Raw genomic sequence first — 20220 nt, 5'->3', positions numbered from 1 at the left:
GTAAGAGGCTATTTCTCCCAGGCCAGAGTGTCTAGAACATGAGATCACTATCATAGAATAAGGGGCTGACCACTTAGGACTGAGATGAGGAGAAATTTCTTCACTCAGAGTTGTGAATCTTTGGAATTCTCTACCCCAGGTGGATGTGGGTGGTCAATCATTGAGACAGAGGTTTAGATTTTTAGGTACTAAGGGAATTAAGGGATATGGAAGGTGGAGTTGAGGTAAAAGAACAGCCGTTATCTTGTTGAATGGTAGAACAGGCTTCAGGGGCTGAATGGCCTGCTCCAGACCCAATTTCCTATGTTCTTGGGTAAATTAATTGTTACAGTTTGCCAAACACTTTTTAATGAGTTTGTCCCCTTTTAAGTTGTGACGTTTTTTAGGATATGGATCACACAGGATATACAACACAGCAACAGGCCATCCAGCCCCACAGTCCATGCTGGTGTTTATGCTCCACTCAAGCCTCCTCACACTCATCCTTGCCTCACTCTATTAGCAGAACCTTCTATTCCACATTTAAGAAAGGCTATACTTGCATTGGAGGTGGTACAGCGAAGGTTTGCTAAATTGGTCCCTGGGTTGAGGGAGTTGTCTTATGATGAGAGGCTGAGTAAATTGGGTCTATATTCTCTGGAGTTTAGAAGAATGAGAGGGGATCTCATGGAAACGCACAAAATTGTGAAGGGGTTTGACAGGGTGGACGCTGAGAGATTGTTTCCACTGGTCAGGGAATCTAAAACACGGGGTCACAGAGTGAGGATAAGGGGCCAGTCATTTAGGGCTGTGATGAGAAATTTGTTCACTCAAAGCGTTGTGAATCTTTGGAATTCTCTACCCCAGAGGGTTGTGGATGCTCCGTCATTGAATACATTTACGGCTGGGATTGACAGAATTTTGCTCCCTCAGGGAGTTGAGGGATATGGAGAGTGGGAGGGAAAGCGGAATTGAAGCCCAAGATGAGCTATGATTATGTTGAATGGCGAAACATCTCAATGGGCCGTGTGGTCTACTCCTCCTATTTCTTTTGTTCCCTCCCCCCTCGTACGCTTATAAGTTTCATGGGTTTTTTTCTCTGTTCTTTTCAGAACGTATTCATTGCGGTTATCATAGAGACTTTTGCTGAAATAAGAGTACAGTTTCAGCAGATGTGGGGACCAAGAAGCAGCACCACCTCCACTGCCACTACACAGGTGATGTATAGACCCAGAATTCACGCGTGGGCAAAATCAACCAACAACAAGTTGCATTTGTGTAGCACCCCTAAAGTAATAAAACATCACAGGAGCGTTATCAAACCACGTTTGACTCCAAGCCACGTAAACTTGGTCAGAGTTAGGTTTTAAGGAGCATCTTAAAGGAAGGAAGAAAGAGAGAGGCAGAGAGGTTTCCTGGGGCAATTCCAGAGTTTAGGGTCCTGACAGCAGGCAGGACGTCCAATGATGAAACGTTTAAAACTGGGGATGCGCACATGCCCAGAATTTGAAGGCACACTGATCTGACTGAGGATTATAGGGATGGGAAGAGGCAAGGGATTTGCACACAAGGATGATAATTTGGAGCCAATATAGGGTCAATGAGCACTGGGTGATGGGTGAGTGGTACTTGGCATGAGTTAAGATACGGGCATCATAATGAGGTCGAGTTTACTGAAGGGGCAAGAAAAGAGGCGAACTAGGACAGCACTGCAGTGGTCGAGCCTGAGGCAATAAATGCATAGGTGAGCATTTCAGCAGTGGATGAGCTGAGGCAGGGGCAGAGACAGATGATGTTACAGAGATGGAAGTAGGTGGTCTTGGTGAAGGAGAGGCCACAGGTTGGCTAACATCTGGGTCCAATAGGACAACAAGGTTGCAAACAGTCTGATGACATTCAAAGCAGTTTCTTCAAATAGACCATTCTAAAGGTATGTAGGAGCTAGTTTCATGGCAATTCTTATGTTTGGTACCATAAATAACAGGGAAGGTGTTGAGCATTTTTTTTATATTCTTTATTGGGATGTGGGCATTGCTGGCTGGGCCAGCATTTATTGCCCATCCCTAATTGCCCTTGAGAAGGTGGTGGTGAGCCGCCTTTAACCGCTGCAGTCCATGTGGTGTAGGTACATCCACAGCGCTGTTAGGGAGGGAGTTCCAGGATTTTGACCCAGCGATAGTGAAGGAACGGCGATATATTTCCAAGTCAGGATGGTGAGTGGCTTGGAGGGGAACTTGCAGGTGGTGGTGTTCCCATGTGTCTGCTGCCCTTGCCCTGGAGGTCGTGAGTTTGGGAGGTACTGTTTGGGAGAGATAAACACCAATTCACCGATCGTAATGTTGGTGAGTGTCATAGGAAGGTTGAACGCACTCTTGTTGGAGATGGTCACTGTGTGCTACTTGTGTGGTATGACGTTATTTGCCACTTATCAACCCAAACCCGCTGATAATGAGGGTGGAAAATGAAACCGTGTTACATTGAGTGACCATGAAGCGATTGGATTGTCATTAAAGCACAAGTGGCTCATTCATGCACGGCCAGCGAGAGGGGGATGCACAAAGTGCAAAACACCGGGGTCTGTGCCCTACAGATGCCAGGGCTCATTTACTTATGAGAGCTTTTCCCAAATAGATGAACAGAGAAATGGACAGTGAACCAGGATGGGAGAAATTAGGAGAGGTGATTGGTCAGAGAAATGGATTTTGGAAAGGTTTCCAAAGGAAAGAGAGGGAGATTTGGGAAGGAATGAAAGAGAGTAAGAGGAAAGGAGAGGCTTCATAAGATATCACTGACCAGTGGTGACCAAACATAGCCAGAGTAATGATAATTCATGCAAGGCCCATTAGAAGGATCTACAGAACTGTATTGATTTGGTATTGCTGTGTCTTTGTTAATTCATTAAGGATCTTCTTTGTAAATGTGTAAGGAAAGAGAGATGGGGATATGACTGTCTTAATGAACTGGCCTTCTCCAGTATTGTAGAGTTGGGCCTATAACATGCAGGAGGCCTCACCAGACCTCCTGCTGCCTTAGAATAGAACCTTCCTCTCCGAGTATTGATCCTACTAATTCAACGAGGATACAATCAGTGGAGGGCAGGTACCCCCATCCCTGTCAATCATGGGAGGGCACTCCCACAAAGTGAGGTATCAGGGGACCAAGAAACATAAGCACCACGGCCCACGATTTCTCTCCCTGCCTCTGTATTCATTTAATTTAGAGAAAGAAACCTGTCATCCTTCCCCGGCCTAGGCCTACACATGACTCCAGTCCCATACCAGCCCAATTGACCATTTAAGTAGAATGCACCCAGGGAAAGCTAGGGATGGGCAATAAGTGCTGACTTTGACAGCAACACCCACACCCCAAAAATGAATGATTCATTCTAACAGTTTTCCATTGCACATCCCACTACTGTCCACCTGAATAGTCTGCTCCCCAACTTCTCCCAAAACTGGACTTTCAACAGGTGGCATCATAGTTAACCATAGCTCATTTTAATGGGTTTTTTAAATGTTGGCGAAATTACTTTTGCAGATCTCTACCAGACCCTTGCCTTCTGAACATTTAGCAGATGCTGTCAGCAGCCGCAGTGATTTACACTCACATAACTAGCAGTCATAAATTATGGCTCTTCAAACTTGAAAGAAACCCGTAATTCTATTTCATTGGTGATCGGTTGTGTTTTCAAGTCATGACTTTGATGTAGAATTTTTACTGTCTAGAATCCTGCTGGTGAAAGGTCAAAAAGGAGCACCTTGAATTAATAATGGGCTGGATTCTACACATTCTCTACCCCACCCCCCCACCCCACCCCCAATGTGGGGATGGCTCCTAAAATCCCATGTTTGGTCTTTCCACCACCTGCCTGCCTGTCCGCTCCCAACCTGTCTCCTGTTTAGTGGTGATGTCGGTGGGGGGGGGAGGCCTCATCCCACCCCCATCCCCACCCCCACCGGCATTTTATCTGCAACTGGGGGGAGGCTCATGCGGAAAGATCGGCAGCTTTAGCTGCACCGGCTCGTGTCGGGCAAGACCTCCTTTGCAGAACACACGGATATATTTCTAATAAAATAGAATAGCAAACTATGAAGTGGTCATTTACTTTTGAGAATGATATTCCTGTATTTATATAGGATTTTGAACCTAAAATGTCCCAAGAGACTAAACAGGAGCATTATAAAGAAACAAAATTTGACTTTGACACCGAAACAGAAAGAGATATTAGGACAGATGACCAAAGGCTGGGTCAAAGAGGAGGAATGTCTTGAAGGAGGAGAGAGAGAAGTCTCAAGAAAGAGAGAGAGAGAGAGGGGTTTAGGGAGGGTGTTCCAGCCTAGGGGACCCAGGCAACTGAAGGCACGGCTGCTAAAAGTGGAGTGATTAAACTCTGGAATGCTCGAGAGGCCAGATTGGAGGAGCACAGATCTCAGAGGGCTGTGGGATTGGAGGAGATTACAGAGGTAGGAGGCTGAAAATATGGTAGGTGGACAGCATATGCTTCTCCCCCCACCCGGGAAACTGTGTTGGCATAGAGCTGACCAGTGCAATGTTGACCTGCCCCCACAGCCATAAAGCGCTGAGGGGCAATGTGTTATGACTGAGCAGTTCGTAAAACTGAGTTTTTTTTTAAAACCCCAGAGGGAAACTTTAAACAACTGTCATAACCAATAATTTTAAGTGTCATGTTTGAGATGCGACTCTAAATTCAGGAATCAGACCATCGGTTCTCGAGAGGTTTTATATTAAGCTAAATGAAACATTTTATTAATTTACACAAGTTATATACACATGGCTACAAATTACTATGATCATAACTTTTAACAAATTCCCAAACTAATCTCCATTAAGGCAATAGCAACCCATAGACTTAACCAGACACCAGGCAAAGCATTTTCACCTTACGAATTCAAAATCATGTTCCTTTCACTTTGATTCCTGTGGAGACAGTTGAAGGCTTACAGATGCTTTGATCTTACATTGCCTCTGCCCCACACATGCAAAATGGTCATCTTGTTATACCTAGCACAACCCATTGAATGTAAATTCTCATTGTATCACCAGCCTCTTCCAACAATAAAACCCCTTTCATAGTAACAATTTTATGAGTAATGTAAACATATTCCTTGGTCTCTACTCGCTAGGTGCCAAAATTCACCCCACTTCTTGAATGCTCTATTCAAAAAATGCAAACAGGCTCTATCTCTCTTGCATATCAAAACTAGTACATATCAAAGCACCCAGACTAGCTGGCTTTAACCCAGTTAAGCTACACCCACAGACTAAACCTCTATTTTAAAAGAAAAATATTTTCCCAAAATATTATATACATTAATAGCTTTATGACAGGCAGACTAACAAGGGCTGATTGGGACTTCCGCTCCTCATTGGGAAGGAAGTCCCACCCTCTGGAGCTGCTGACCAATCCAATTAGCCGGCAGCTCTACCCTTGCCAGCAGTGGCAGGAAGACATCAATGGCTGCTGCCAGGACTGCAGAAGAAAAAGGTCAAGGCCCATGGATCCCCAGAGCGGGTAAGTCCAGTGTCATTGACTGGGAGGGTTTGGGTAGGTTAGGTAGAGGGTCGGTGGGGGGTGGGGTGGGAGGGTGTGGGTTTAAGGGAGGGAGTGGGTTGTGATGCAACTCTAAATTGGAAAGAGGGGATCGATCTAAGTGGGGGTGGGGGGGGTGGTGAGTCCATCCCGCAGTCAGCAAAGGGCAGCCCCCGAAAAGCCACCTAACTCTTCCCTCAGGCCCTTTAAGTATTTGATTTTTTGTTTAAAAAGTCAGGATTCCCAGCCCCACCCAGCTGCCCAAGCAAAACGTTTTATGGCGTGGGCGGCGTAGTATCAGGCTCGGTTGGATTGATAACAAGCCTATTGACCCTTGATTATTCATTTAAATATGGCAGGTGCCGATTTCGGCACCCACCCGACCCCTGTATTATGGGGGAGAGCTCGGGGGTGGGCGGGAAGATGGTGGGAGGGGTGAGGCTGTGGAGGGATTTGAAATCTAAACATTTGTTTAACACTCGCACATGGCTAGTGTTCATCTGTTCCAGGTCTTTCACACCTGATGTATTGTGAAAGATTCACCGCCCCCCGCAACACGCACTACCCCCCCGACACACACTGTTCGCCAAAGTAATATCCGAAAAAGCACAAAAATAGAATGTGCTGGAAACTCTCAGCAGGTCAGGCAGCATCTGTGAAAATCTGTGGCTGAGCCCCAGGGTATTTCCAGCGCTTTCTGTTTTTCTTTTGAAACATTTGTACACTGGAAATCTTACTGTTGTAATATCACAAAGACTATGCCCTGCCACAAAAATGTAACCATTATCTGCGAGTGAATGTTTGTTTCTTTTTGATTTCCTGCATGTATAAGGTATCGCCTTTCAGGTTCAAATGCCCAGCAGGCGAGCCTATATACTGGCAAAGCACATTTGCAAAAGCAGCTCTTCACTGCTAACTTTAATTTTTATCAGACCAACAGGTTATAGGAGGGCAGGAAGATAAAATTATGAAAATTCTCAAACTTGGCCCGCTCCTGGTTTTAGCTGAGTTGAGCAGGAGGTTTCTGCCCAGCAGGCAGCTAAAGCACAGCAGATAGTCACGGCCCACGAATGAGCGTAGACATCTCTCTGTTAGAGAGAGCGAGACAATTGGTTATCTACAGCTTGAGGGGCACAACTCCACATCGCACATGGGACAAAGCAAGGCGGTAGGCCTCCGTGCCCGGTATGGGGATTGAAACCACACCATTGGCATCGTACTGCACCACACTCTAGCCAACTGAGCTAACCAACCTCTCAAAGGCCAATAGGGGGTCACCTTGTCAGTGTGGCTGCTGGGTGGAAAACCTGTTGAAAACCTTGAGAGGTCTGTTATTAAATGTGGCAAGGCCTGCAAGAAAGCCTTGCTGCGTGGTCTCCTGTACAAAAGCCCCCCCACTCTATTCCCAACGTTATGTACATTAGGCCAATGTTTATATTGTTGATATGAAAACAGAAAATGCTGGAAAAATTCAGCAGGTCTGGCAACATCTGTGGAATGAGAAACAGTTAACGTTTCGAGTCCGTATGACTCTTCTTCCGCGCTGAAGAGAAGTAGAAATGTGATAGGTTTTATTGCTGAGCTCACTGAGTGGCAGTGATATGTAAACTGCATTAGCACTATGCAAAAATAGCCTCACAAACCACTTCACCTACCCTGTGACATAGAACCTTATAGCACCAGGAGGCCATTCAGCCCATTGTGCATGTGCTGGCTCTTTGAAAGAGCTATCCAATTAGTTCCATTCCCCTCCTCTTTACCCATAGCCCTGCAATTTTTCCCCCCTACTCAAGTATTTGTCCAATTCCCCTTTTTTGAAAGTTGCTTTTGAATCTGCTTTCACCGTCTTTTCAGGCAGCGCATTCAAGATCACCACAACTCACTGTGTAAAAAATTTTTTTTAAATTAATTAATTAATAAACTCTGGTCCTTTAGATTTTTCTGAAGGAGCTGTGTCCCTCTGGTTACTGATCCTCCTGCCAGTAGAAAAAGTTTCTCTTTATTTACTCTGTCAAAACCCTTCATAATTTTGAACGCTTCTATTAAATCCCCGTTTAACCTTCTCTGCTGTAAGGAGAACGATCCTAGTTTCTCCAGTCCCTCATCCTGGTACCATTCTGGCAAATCACCCCTTAACCCTCTCTGCTCCAAGGAGAATAACAATTCTAATCTCTCCACAGAGCTATGTTGGAAAGTTTATTGAATTCATGTACTATTATCCGGCTACATTGTTTAAAGTGAGTTTGTCGGTGAGCAGAATTTTTTTATTCTTTCACGGGATGTGGGCACCGCTGGCAAGGCCAGCATTTGTTGCCCATCCCTAATTGCCCTTGAACTGAATGGCTTGCTGGGCCATTTTAGAGGGCAGTTAGGAGTCAACCACTTTGCTGTGGGTCTGGAGTCACCTGTAGGCCAGACCAGGTAAGAATGACAGTTTTCCTTCCCTAAAGCACATTGGTGAACCAGATGGGTTTTTCCAGCAATCGATGATAGTTTCATAGCCACCAATATTAGCTTTATATTCCAGACTTTTATTGACTTGATTTAAACTCCTCCAGCTGACCTGGTGGGATTTGAACCCATGTCCCCAGGGTATTAGCCTGGATTTCTGGATTTACTAGTCCACTGACATGACCACTATGCCACCATCTCCCCTAATTGTCTTTGAAATTGTCTTTCCTCTATAGATGTTCCATGAAGATGCGTCTGGTGGATGGCAGCTGGTAGCGGTGGACATGAATAAGCCACAGGGTAGAGCCCCGGCATGCTTGCAGGTATGACTGTGATTCCCCTTTAACATATGCATGGTTCCTCTCGAGTTAGGTTTTCTGTGGTAAAGTCTATTGCTGACAATAATAATTTGTATTTATATGACAACTTTAACATAGCAAAATGTCCCAGGCTGCTTCACAGGAGCTATAGCAAACAAAATTTGACAGTAAGTCACAAAAGGAGATGTTAGGAGAGATGCCCAAAAGCTTGGTCAAAGAGCTAGGGTTTAAGGAGTGGCTTAAAGGAGGAGAGAGAGTGAGGTAGAATTGCAGAGCTTGGGGCACGCAGTAAGGCTAACAAATATTGTCTGCGTCAGTAATGATCTGAAAGAAGCAGAGATGTATATTGATGTCCAAGTTGTTTAAACTCCTCTTGGGAAGGAAGTTTTTTTGAGTTGCGGATTTCTCCAGATTGGCTGTCGATTATTCGCCATGGTCAACAGTGGGAGTCGAGCTCTTGAAGAATAAATCAAATTATGCCAGTTTTCTCTTGGAGTCATGGAATTGTCCAGCACAGAAGGAGGCCATTCGGCCCATCGTGCCTGTGCTGACTCTTTGAAAGACCTAACCAATTAACCCCACTCCCCTTGCTCTTTCCTCATAACCCCCAAAATTTTTCCTTTCCAAGTAGTTATCCAATTTCTCCTTGAAAGTTCCTTCCACCATCCCTTCAGGCAAAGCATTCCAGGTTATTACAGGCTAGAAGGAAATGAGCCTTTCATCAGTTAGCAGGTAGATTCGGGGTAATGCTAACTTTTGACAATCTGCCAGTAATAAGTTGCTTGCCTGAGTTTTTTTCTCTCTTTACAATTTCAGTGCTTTATCTCAGGCAAGCAATCCATTATCATCAGCTTTGCAATTCTTCCAAAAGTGAACGCCCGCTGCCTTTGGCTTTGTAATGTTCATTTAGGGCAGAATTTGTAACATTTAACAGAATGTACAACACAGGCCATTTGGCCCAACTGGCCCATGCCAGAGTCTGACCTCCATGCAAGTCTCCTCCCACACTCTTCATCTCACCCTATCATCATATCCTTCTATTCCTTTCTTCCTCATCTGTTTATCCAGCTTCCCCTTAAATGCATCTATACGATTCACCTCCATTATTCCCTGTGGTAGCAAGCAGGGGGAGATGGTGGTGTGGTGGTAATGTCATTGGGCTAGGAATTAAGAGGTCTAGGTTAATGCTCTGGGGACATGGGTTCAAATCCCACCACGTCAGCTGGTGGAATTTAAATTCAGTTAATAATTCTGAAGTTGTAAAAGCTAGTCTCAGTAATGGTGACCATGACAACTATCATCAATTGATGTAAAAATCCCATCTGGCTCATTAATGTCCTTTTAGGGAAGGAAATCTGCCATCCTTACCTGGTCTGGCCTACATGTGACTCCAGACCCACAGTAATGCCAGTTGACTCTTAGCTGCCCTCTGAAATGGCCTAGCAAGCCATTCAGTTCAAGGGCAATTAGGGACGGGCAACAAATATTGGTCTTGTCAGTGATGCCCACATTGCATGAAAGAATCAAGGGGCAAAAAGGTTCCACACTCTCACCGTAATCTCTGGGTACAGAAGCTTCTCCCGAATTCCCTATTGGATTTATTAGTGACGATCTTATATTGATGGCCCCTAGCTTTGATCTCCCCCACAAGCGAAAACATCTGCCCTATCAAACCCCCTCACGTTCTCATGCATGCAGCATTGAGCAGTTTCACATGTGAGCTGTATCGGATTTATCAAATGGGAGCTTTCCACTGACATTGTTGGCTTAATTAAAATAATAAGACATGACTAGCGGAGGACGTTGAGGCAGTATGAAGCCAAGCATATCAACAAGGTCAGGAATAGAATAAAACGCGTGTTGATGTTATGAGAGAATATTTTCCTAGGCATCTGCATTATTATATTCGATTGGATAGCTTTGGATTGTGAAAAATAGCCTATGGTTACTGTTGCACTGGATGGCATGAATCTACCTAATTTATTTGTGTAATGATAATGGCGCTGATGCAATTATGCACATTCAGTTAATGTTGCAGTTTTATAAATTTAATCAGCTTAAAAAAAAAAGAAAAATTTAAAAATAAATTCCGAACTTTGATCTTGCTGCACTCAGAGCATCTATTCGACATCCTCTCAATTTTACCTTAAGGCCGTGCACTCGATATGCTTTCAGGAAAGTGCCTGAGTGCAGTAATCCCAGCCATTCCTTGCTCTGGAGATGCTGTCTGGCCTGTCGTGTGTTTCCAACGTTTTCTGTTCTTATTTCAAATTTTCAGCAACTGCTTTGATTTTTGTAGATTACAGATGGGATGGTCATGCATTTTCTCTGCTCATTTTTTGCTAGCTGTAAGCAGCACACCCAATATCAGCAATGATAATTAGTGCCCTAATTAAATAGAAATTCAAGCATGGATATAGACCAACTGGCCCATGCCAGCCTCCTCCCACCCTACTTCATCTCCCTCTACCAGAATATCCTTCTATTCCTTTCTCCCTCATGTGTTTATCCAGCTTCCCCTTGAATGTATCTATACTCATCACCTCAACCACTCCCTGTGGCAGCGAGTTCCACATTCTTACCACTGCCTGGGCAAAGAAGTTCCTTCTGAATAACCTATTGGATTTAGTATTGACTATTTTATATTGATGGCCCCTAGTTTTGACCTCCCCCGCACAAAGAGGAACATTGTCTTCTCTACATCTAGCCTATCAAACGCCTTCATAATTTTAAATCAGGTAACCCCTCGGCCTTCTCTTTTTCAAGAGAGAGGCTCCCCAACCTGTTCGGTCTTTCCTATTTATAGCCTCTCAGCCACGGTATCATCCCTACAGACCAGACACTGGGGTGGACCTCATTCTCTCAGTCGAACATTATATTGGTTGTTAGGCTTGGAGAGGGTGTGGGGGAAATTTCCTGGAATGTTCCGAGGGATGAGTGCAGAGACTGGAGAAGCCGGGATTGGTCCTCCTTTAGAGCAGAGGGGGTTAGAGGGGAGATTTTATAGAGGTGTTCAAAATTATGAAGGGATTTGATGTAAATAAGGAGAATATGTTTCCAGTGGCCGGAGGGTCTGTAGCAGATTTAAGGTAATTGGCAAAAGAACCAGAGGGGAGATGAGAATGTTGTTGTTTTTTTCACTCAGCGAGTTGCTGTGATCTGGAATGTGCTGCCTGACAGGGCGGTGGAAGCAGATTCAATAGGAACTTTCAAAAGGGAATTGGATAAATACTTGGAAAGGGGAATATTTGCAGGGCTCTGGGGAAAGAGCAGGGAGTGGGACTAATTGAATAGCTCCTTCAAAGAGCAAGCACAGGCATGATGGGGCGAATGGCCTCCTTCTGTGCTGCATTGTTCCAAGAAAAGGATAAAAATGCATTGTGTTACCTCTGGAATTTATACGTTTCTCAACAAATTTTATATCCTTTTAAACAAATGGGTAAAATAAACAAATGAAAAAAGTTTCACAAAACTTGTTCTATGTTTCAGTCTAGTGAAAGAAGCCTATTGCACAAGGATTAATCATTTTCAATTACTCAGCAGCAATACCTGAATATAACATGGCAGTATCTAAAAGCTGAACAGAAACAACTGAGCTCCCAGTTATAGCCAGAAAAACAACCTACAGAGGCAAGGTTGTTGATTAATAATTGTTCTGACGACTTGATGACAGCCCCAGTAAACGAAAATAAAAGCGACGCTTTTATTCCTATAGCCTTTCATGACCTCAGGATCTCCCAGTGAAGTACTACTCTGAAGCTCTGTCACTGTTGTCATGTAGGAAGCACTGCAGCCAGTTTGCACACAGCAAGCTCCCGCAAACAACTATGTGTTAATGATCAGACAATCTGATGTTATCGAGGGATAACTAATAGGGCAGGACACCGGGGAGAATTCCCCTGCACTTCTTTGAAATAGTGCCCATGCAATGCTCCCTCTAAGCTGAGCAGCTATGCAGTGTTAAGAAACTCAAATTTATGTTGATGTTGAGCTCGGAAGTCGGGAGCTTCAACTCCTGATAGGCCTCAGACCTTTTGCGCGCGCATGGCGCAGGCTGCACAAGTGCAGATTGGCCCTTTTACATTCTGTGGGCTCAGCGCACCCTGTGCAAGAAGGGGAAAAAAAAAGTGTGAACATCTGAGTCCAGTAACCCGGTGCTGAGCGCCATAGCCAGCAAGTGTCCCATGTAGGGAACAGGGAGAGGCCCCAAAAGGAAGACCCAGGTAGCAGACAGAAACAGACCCCAGTTAAATTAAGGAAAAAAAGAGGAGTAGAGAGACAGGCTGCAAACAGGGAAAGGACTGTGGAGAGCCTTTAAGTGGAAAAGGCAGCCCGAGGACTGGTGACTCCGTACTGTGGGTCATTGGGGCAAAGGTACCCCTTTTTTGGAGCAGTGGGTGTTCTGCTCAGCACGGCCAAAGAGCTGAGATTGTGCTTGTGAGTTGGTGCTCGAGTTGTCTGCTAGGGAATCCAGGGGAATGGAATCTCAGACAAGACTGAAACCCTGCGAATTAGGCCATCATCGATGCCGTCCAAGTTGAAGCCACTTCTGAAGAGAATTCCAAAGGGAGATCTTTGAAGGTGGAGATTGGGATCCCTCATGAGAGGGATAGGGTTTTGGTGAGATTGGTCGACTGTGTTACTAACGTCTGGGTGGATTGCTGAGAAATCCGTGGAATCTGTATTGGTCACGTCTGTCATTTATTGTGCAGGGTAGTGTGTTCGATTACAGTTTGCCTGTTAATTCACACACACCTCATCCTTGCCCTGAATATTGAGTATAAGATAGATATTGTAAATTGTTTGATCTTTCCGAACTTGTACAGTAAAATTTATTTTTATTTGTTCAAAATCCATGGAATCGTGTGGCTTTCTTCACTGGCCAAGTGCCTTCAATCTCAAACTTTGCCTACTTTAAACAAAATGTTATTGGTCCCTAACCAGATCTTACCAACAACTTGGGGGTTTGGCCAAGGGGCATTACAGCAGCAACCTGAAAGTCACTGCACAGGCTGAGCGCAAGTCCACCCCTTGAAGTTACTGCATCTGTGCAGCTGCACAAAAGCATTTAAAGGGCCCACGCACTTTAATGAGTTGAGCTGTGAATACACAATAGAAGAAAACTGGAGGGTACACTGGTGCCATGGGCTCTTTGTGACCACCTCAAAGGGCCGACAGGGTCTCTGGTTTAAAGCATCATCTGAAAGGTAGCAGCCCTCTCAGCAATGCAGTGGGAGTATCGCCCTTGACTGTGTGCTCAATTCTCTGGGGCAAGACTAGAACCCAAGATTTTCTGACCGTGAGGTGAGGGTGCTACCCACTGAGCCATGGCTCACATTACAGCAGCTGAGCCAGAAAGGGAATCCGTCTTGAGGAGTGTGCTGATGAGCCCAATACAAGAGAAGCAAGCTCTCCTGCAAGTTTTACAGACCCAAACCCCCATCATGGATCAGCAGCTGTTGCTTTTCCCAGTTCTGGTCATTCAAGCACTGCTGCCCCACACTGGCTGACATGATAAATGTGCCTACTCACCAGCTCACTCATTCATTCAACCAATAGAAGTTCTAAGTTACTGAGTTGAAAGTTGCACAATTTTATTCATGCTTGACTATATTCTGATGTCTCCTACCCATGTTGCACTTATCCTGTTAAACATTTACAGCACGATAACTATTCTGAACTCCTAGAATCAGGGAACACTGCAGCATAGGGAGGGTCCATTCGGTGCCTCAGGCCTGTGCTGGCCTGGAAGAGCTATTCAGTTAGTCCCTCTCCCACCCCCCCACCTGCCCTTTCCCCACAGTCCAGCATTTTTTTTTTCCTCTATTCAATTCCTTTCTGAAAGTTGCTATTGAATCTGCTTCCACCGCCCTTTCAGGCAGCGCGTTCCTGATCACAACAACTCACTGCTTAATAAAAATACATTTTCCTCATCTCCTTTCTAGTTCTCCTGCCAACTATCTTTAAATCTGTGTCCTGGTTATAGACTCAGCATCAGTGGGTAAAGAAGTTCCTCATCAGTGCCATACTGGATTTTTTATGACTATCTTCTATTTATGGCCCCTAGTTTTAGTCTCTCTTTCCCCCCCTCCGCCCTCCCCCCACGCAGCTGCATTCTTCTCTACATGTACTCCACCAAACCCTTTGGAATTGTAAAGACCTTTATCAGGCCCTCCCTCAGTAGAGTTACCGACCCTCCTGGATTGTCCTGGAGTCTCCAGGAATTGAAGATCAATCTCCCAAGACACAGCTGTGTGCAATCCCGGAGAAAAATCATTAGCACATTAAAAAAGATTGGGGTTTTTCTGTAATTTTCTTTGCCAGATACCAGATACAAAAATGTTGGCAATTGATGGGAAAAACTGTTTGACTGAGAGTCAAGCATCAACCAATTGGGTAATGAGCCTTATTGCTTTCCAATTGGCGTCAGCCGTACGTCACGAGGATGGACACGTTGGTGACTAATGGCAGAAGTGTGGGGGCAAATCATGTGATGAAACCTCCAGGAATCACAGTTGGCAACCATACCCCTCAGCCACTGCTTTGCTAAAGAAAAGCGCCCCAGACTGTTCAGTATTTCCTGATAGCTATAACCTCCTGGCCCTGGCCATTGTTGTAAATCTCTTTTGCCAGTGCCTCTATATCATTTTTATAGACCAGTGCACAGCACTTTGAATGTGGCCTGACTAAGGTTTGATACAAGTTTAACATAACTTTTATCTGCTTTTCAATTTTGTGCCTCTGGAAATAAATCCTAATCCTTTGTTTTGTAATCCCACGATTTAAAAAGGGAGGCAGAGGGAAAACAGGGAATTATAGACCAGTCAGCCTGAAGTCGGTAGTGGGGAAAATTCTAGAGTCCGTTATAAAAGATTTAATAGCTGAGCATGTGGAAAACAGTGGCAGAATCGGACAGAGTCAGCATGGATTTACAAAAGGGAAATCATACTTGACAAATCTACTGGAATTTTTTGAGGATGTAACTAGTAGAGTTGATGAGGGGGAGCCAGTGGATGTGGTTTTTTTGGACTTTCAGAAGGCTTTTGACAAAGTCCCACTTAAGAGATTAACATGTAAAATTAAAGCGCATGGGATTGGGGGAAGTGTATTGAGATGGATAGAAAACTGGTTGGCAGACAGGAAGTAAAGAGTAGGAATAAACGGGTCTTTTTCTGAATGGCAGGCAGTGACTAGTGGGATACCGCAGGGATCGGTGCTGGGACCCCAGTTATTCACAATATCTATTAATGATTTAGATAAGGGAATTAAATGTAATATCTCCAAATTTGAAGATGACACAAAGCTGGGTGGGAGGGTGAGCTGTGAGGAGGATGCAGAGATGCTTCACTGTGATTTGGACAAGCTGAGTGAGTGGACAAATGCCTGGCAGATGTAGTATAATGTGGATAAGTGTGAGGTTATCTACTTTGGTAGCAAAAACAGGAAGGCAGATTATTATCTGAATGGCTGAGAGGGGAATGTACAACGAGATCTGGGTGTCTTTGTACACCAGTCGCTGAAGGTAAGCATGCAGGTGCAGCAGGCGGTAAAGAAGGCAAATGGTACGTTGGCCTTCATAGCCAGAGGATTTGAGTACAGGAACAGGGATGTCTTGCTACAATTATACAGGGCCTTGGTGAGACCACACCTGGAATATTGTGTGCAGTTTTGGTCTCCTTATCTGAGGAAGGATTTACTTGCTATAGAGGGAGCGCAGCGAAGGTTTACCCGACTGATTCCTGGGATGGCGGGATTGACATATGAGGAGAGATTGAGTCGATTAGGATTATATTCACTGGAGTTCAGAAGAATGAGGGGGGATCTCCATAGAAACCTATAAAATTCTAACAGGACTAGACAGGGTAGATGCAGGAAGGATGTTCCCGATGGTGGGGGAGTCCTGAACCAGGGGTCACAGTTTGAGGATATGGGGTAGACCATTTAGGACTGAGATGAGGAGAAATTTCTTCACCCAGAGAGTGGTGAGCCTGTGGAATTTGTTACCACAAAGTAGTTGAGACCAAAACATAGTATGTTTTCAAGAAGGAGTTAGATATAGCTCTTGGGGCGAAAGGAATCAAAGGGTATGGGGAGAAAGCAGGAGCAGGCTATTGAGTTGGATTATCAGCCATGATCATAATGAATGGCAGAGCAGGCTCGAAGGGCCGAATGGCCTACTCCTGCCCCTAGTTTCTATGTTTTCATTTTTTTATGGTTTTGTGAGAACCTGGACTCCTAGATTCTTTTGCACCTCTATCTATTGATCTTATTTGCCAAGGAATTATTTTTTTCCCTTTGTTCTTTGGTGGGATGTGGATGTCGCTGACAAGACCAGCATTTGTTGCCCACCCTTAATTGCCCTTGAACTGAGCGGCATGCTCGGCCATTTCGGAGGGCAGTTAACAGTCAACCACATTGCTGTGGGCCTGGAGTCACATGTAGGTCAGAACAGGTAAGGATGGCAGATAAAGGGCATTGGTGAGCTAGATGGGTTTTTAATGACAGTCGATGATAGTCACCGTTATAGAGACTAGCTTTTTTATATTCCAGATTCATTAAATGAATTCAGGTTGCACCAGCTGCCATGGTGAGGTTTAAATACATGCTCCCAGAGCATTAGCCTGGGTCTCTGGGTTACTAATCCAGCAACATTACCACTACATTGTTGCCCACCTCCATGTTGCCCGATTATCCTTGCCAAATAACACAACCTCACACTTGAAAGAGTAACAACTCTTGTTCTTCATCATTATCAGTGACCCTGTTTCAGCTTGTCTTTTGGGATTAAGTTTGTTGAAATGAGTGGTAGTGTATGTCACTGTTGACTCTCTGGAACTGTAGTATAGTTTACAGCCATATTTTGAGCTTACACCTACATTGCTTCACACTTACTCATTAACAATGTAAATGAGATGGAATGCATGAGAAATATTTCTTTCATTGCGTAAACACTCAGGTGCAGTAAGGATTATTTCAGAAACATTAAAGTCTGTACTTCAATATTAAAAGAAGTCAATAGCTTCCACAGGTTCAACAAGCATAAAAGTAAAATCCCGATGAAGTAGTGATGCAGGATATCTTAACTAATTGATCTGCAAAAATAAATATCTTGGCATCATTTTCATATATTGTACTGGTTTAAACAATTAATTTTTGTTGCAAAATGTTAAGTAGCCATTAGGGGAACAGAAACCTGTTGGAGTGTGTTTCCTGAAAGCTATCACTGTAAATGCCAAGAGAGATTGACTGATTAATTGAGATTTGAGTCAGTCAGTATTTATGCTATTCTGTGTGGAGTTATGCTACTGCCTTTGTATGATGGGTAAAGTTTATTATGGGATGCCCGGTTTGGCCATCCATATGATGGTCTCCTGAGATGCCAAGTGGGAAAATGAGGTGCCTCCCACAGCAGATCTTAGTGTGCAAGTTGATGTGGGGTGTTCCATGGCTTGGGAATCATGGCCACAATCGCACTTCAGGTTGTCCCTCACCTTCCACATCAGGAACAGGTGGCTGCATTGTTCATGTCCTGTCTGGATTGGGTTGAGGGCTGTCCACTGTCTTTGAGGAAGGTTGAAGCCAGGGACCTCTGCCATTGGGACAACGATGAGGTGTAGATTCTGCACACTGCATGTGTCCTACAATCCTACATAGTGGGTTGATAGCAGCTGCAGGAAATGTGGCAGCCAACTTGTGCATAGCAAGCTCCTCCAAACAGTAATGTGATAATGCCCGGATAATCTGTTTTCTTTGTAAGTGATGTTGGTTGAGAGATAAATATTGGCCGCAGCAATGGAGAGATCTCCAAAATAGTGACATGGATCTTTTATAGTTACTTGAGAGGGCAGATGGGGCCTTAATTTAACATCTAATCCAAAAGATGGCACCCATGACTGTGCAGCACTCCCTCAGTAGCGCACTAGGAGCGTCCACCTGGATTTTGTGCCCTGGGACTAGTTATTGGTATGATGCTACTGTTTCTGCACAGACAGGGAGATGTATTAAAGCATATTGCCACAATGGATCATGTTAAATAACTTGTTAACATTTACTCTACCTTCAAGCAATGTGGTGAGCCATGATGCAATCAGTGCACTTGAATTCACAGCTCCAAAATTTCATTAAAATGAATTTAGTTCAAAAATAAAGCATTGATCAAGCAGCAAAAAGACTCATCTCTTTGAAATCATTTGAGGGATGTTGATGATTATAGAAAGAAAGCTTTAGGCTTGGCTTGGGTATTTTGGCTCTTTTTAATGTGCTGTATTTTGGTGTTTGATGCTTTGATTTGATCCTGGCAAACTAGAAACCTTCAGATTTTACTGACTTTCAGCGAATGATATAGAAAGGCCATTCGGCCCATTGTGCCTGTGCTGGCTCAAGGAAAGAACCATTCAATTAGTCTCACTCATCTACATTTTTCCCATATTGCTGCAAATTTTCTTTCCTTATTAAGGGGGTGATGGCATAGCGGTAATGTAACTGGACTAGTAACCCAGAGGTCCTGGGGACATGGGCCCAAATCTCACCACAGCATCTGATGGAATTTAAATTCAATTAGCAAGTCTGGAATATAAAGCTAGCCTCAGTAACGGTGACCATGATAACTATCATCAATTGTTGTAAAGACCCATCTGGTTTACTAATGTCTTTTAGGGAAGGGAATCTCTCATCCCTACCTGGTCTGGCCTACATGTGACTCCAGACCCAGCGTTGACCCTTAAAACTGCTCTCCAGAGCGATTAGCGATGTGCAACAGCTGCTGGGTTTGTCAGTGACACCCAATCCCACGAATGGATGAACGAATAAAAAAAAAGAGATCCAATTCCATGTTGAATTTTGTAATTCCGCTGGTAGATTCCTGGAATTTTATCAAGATGGCGAGTTGGTGAAATCTGACTTCCTCATTGTGTTTGAGAACAACACTCACCACCGCCACCCCAAGCCCTCAAAATTCCCCCTTATTTTCTTAGACAAAAATCAGGCCCGAAGCACCTCCTGTCATAACCGTGCATGTTGCATAGGACACGTGCTGTGTTTAATGTTATAAAACATAAGCCCAAGTGCATCTTTAACAGCAGAAAAGAAACACGATCTGGATAATTTCTAATTTTTTTTAAAAAAATAGACTTGTATCATCTTTTTAAGTGTGAGCGCTATCTATGAACTTCATTTTTTTTTAAAAATCTGCTCATTAAAATCTGAGTCCAAGATGAAGATTGGGCCGCTTCTATATCAGGTGAGCAGTTTGCTTTGCCGTCTTGCCATTGGATACGCCTAAGGCGAAAATGTACCCAATGATTTTTTTTTAAAAATTGGTTGTGAAGCTGACTTTAATGGTCCTTAGCGCTGATCTCAGTTAACGATGTGAAACTTGTACGTGCTTAATATCCCAGGGGGTCCATGAGGTGAACTTGCTACATTTCTGTTTGAGGGAGTAATTGAATTTGCGTAATGGTCCCATCTTATCCATTAGGCAAATCTGCAAGAGAAGGGAAAGCATTAATTAAAAATACATCACTAAAGTCTACACTCATCCTGACTAGCATTGGAAATAATTGTACGTGAGACCAATTTGCAATGTCAGTTTTATGCCTGGTGATGAATGGAAAATATGGCCAAGTGTATTTATACACCATAATATATGTGAGCAGGGGAGTTCTCCCCACTCCCCCACCCCCGTGTCCTGGGGCCACCATTTATCCCTCAACCAACATAAGTTTAAAACAAAAACAACAACAAATATCTTGTCATTATCACATGGCTGTTTGTGGGATCTTGCTGTGTAAAATAAATTAATTAAATTGGAAAAAGTACTTTCGTCCTTCTCATAAACTCAGACAGAGTTGAAGTAATAAAAAATAAATTGACTGCCGCGCGTTCGAAATTGCAACAGTGCCCAGACTTCATTGGCTTTAA

General features: G+C 44.0%; 1 protein-coding gene across 1 annotated transcript in view; it reads left to right on the top strand.

Moving 5' to 3' along the window:
• nalcn (sodium leak channel, non-selective) overlaps positions 1–20220 on the top strand; it is a 201302-nt gene that overhangs the window by 38673 nt on the left and 142409 nt on the right. Inside the window, exons 8-9 of the mRNA XM_078546046.1 lie at positions 1092–1196; positions 8218–8304. Coding sequence (XP_078402172.1) covers positions 1092–1196; positions 8218–8304 — 192 coding nt within the window. The remainder of the gene's footprint in view (positions 1–1091; positions 1197–8217; positions 8305–20220) is intronic.

Source organism: Cetorhinus maximus, chromosome 7 (genome assembly GCF_964194155.1).
Source record: "Cetorhinus maximus chromosome 7, sCetMax3.hap1.1, whole genome shotgun sequence".
In the NCBI taxonomy this organism is placed as follows: Eukaryota; Metazoa; Chordata; class Chondrichthyes; order Lamniformes; family Cetorhinidae; genus Cetorhinus; species Cetorhinus maximus.
The sequence above is the reverse complement of the archived record's forward strand: the minus strand, read 5'-3'. Positions and strand labels throughout refer to the sequence as shown.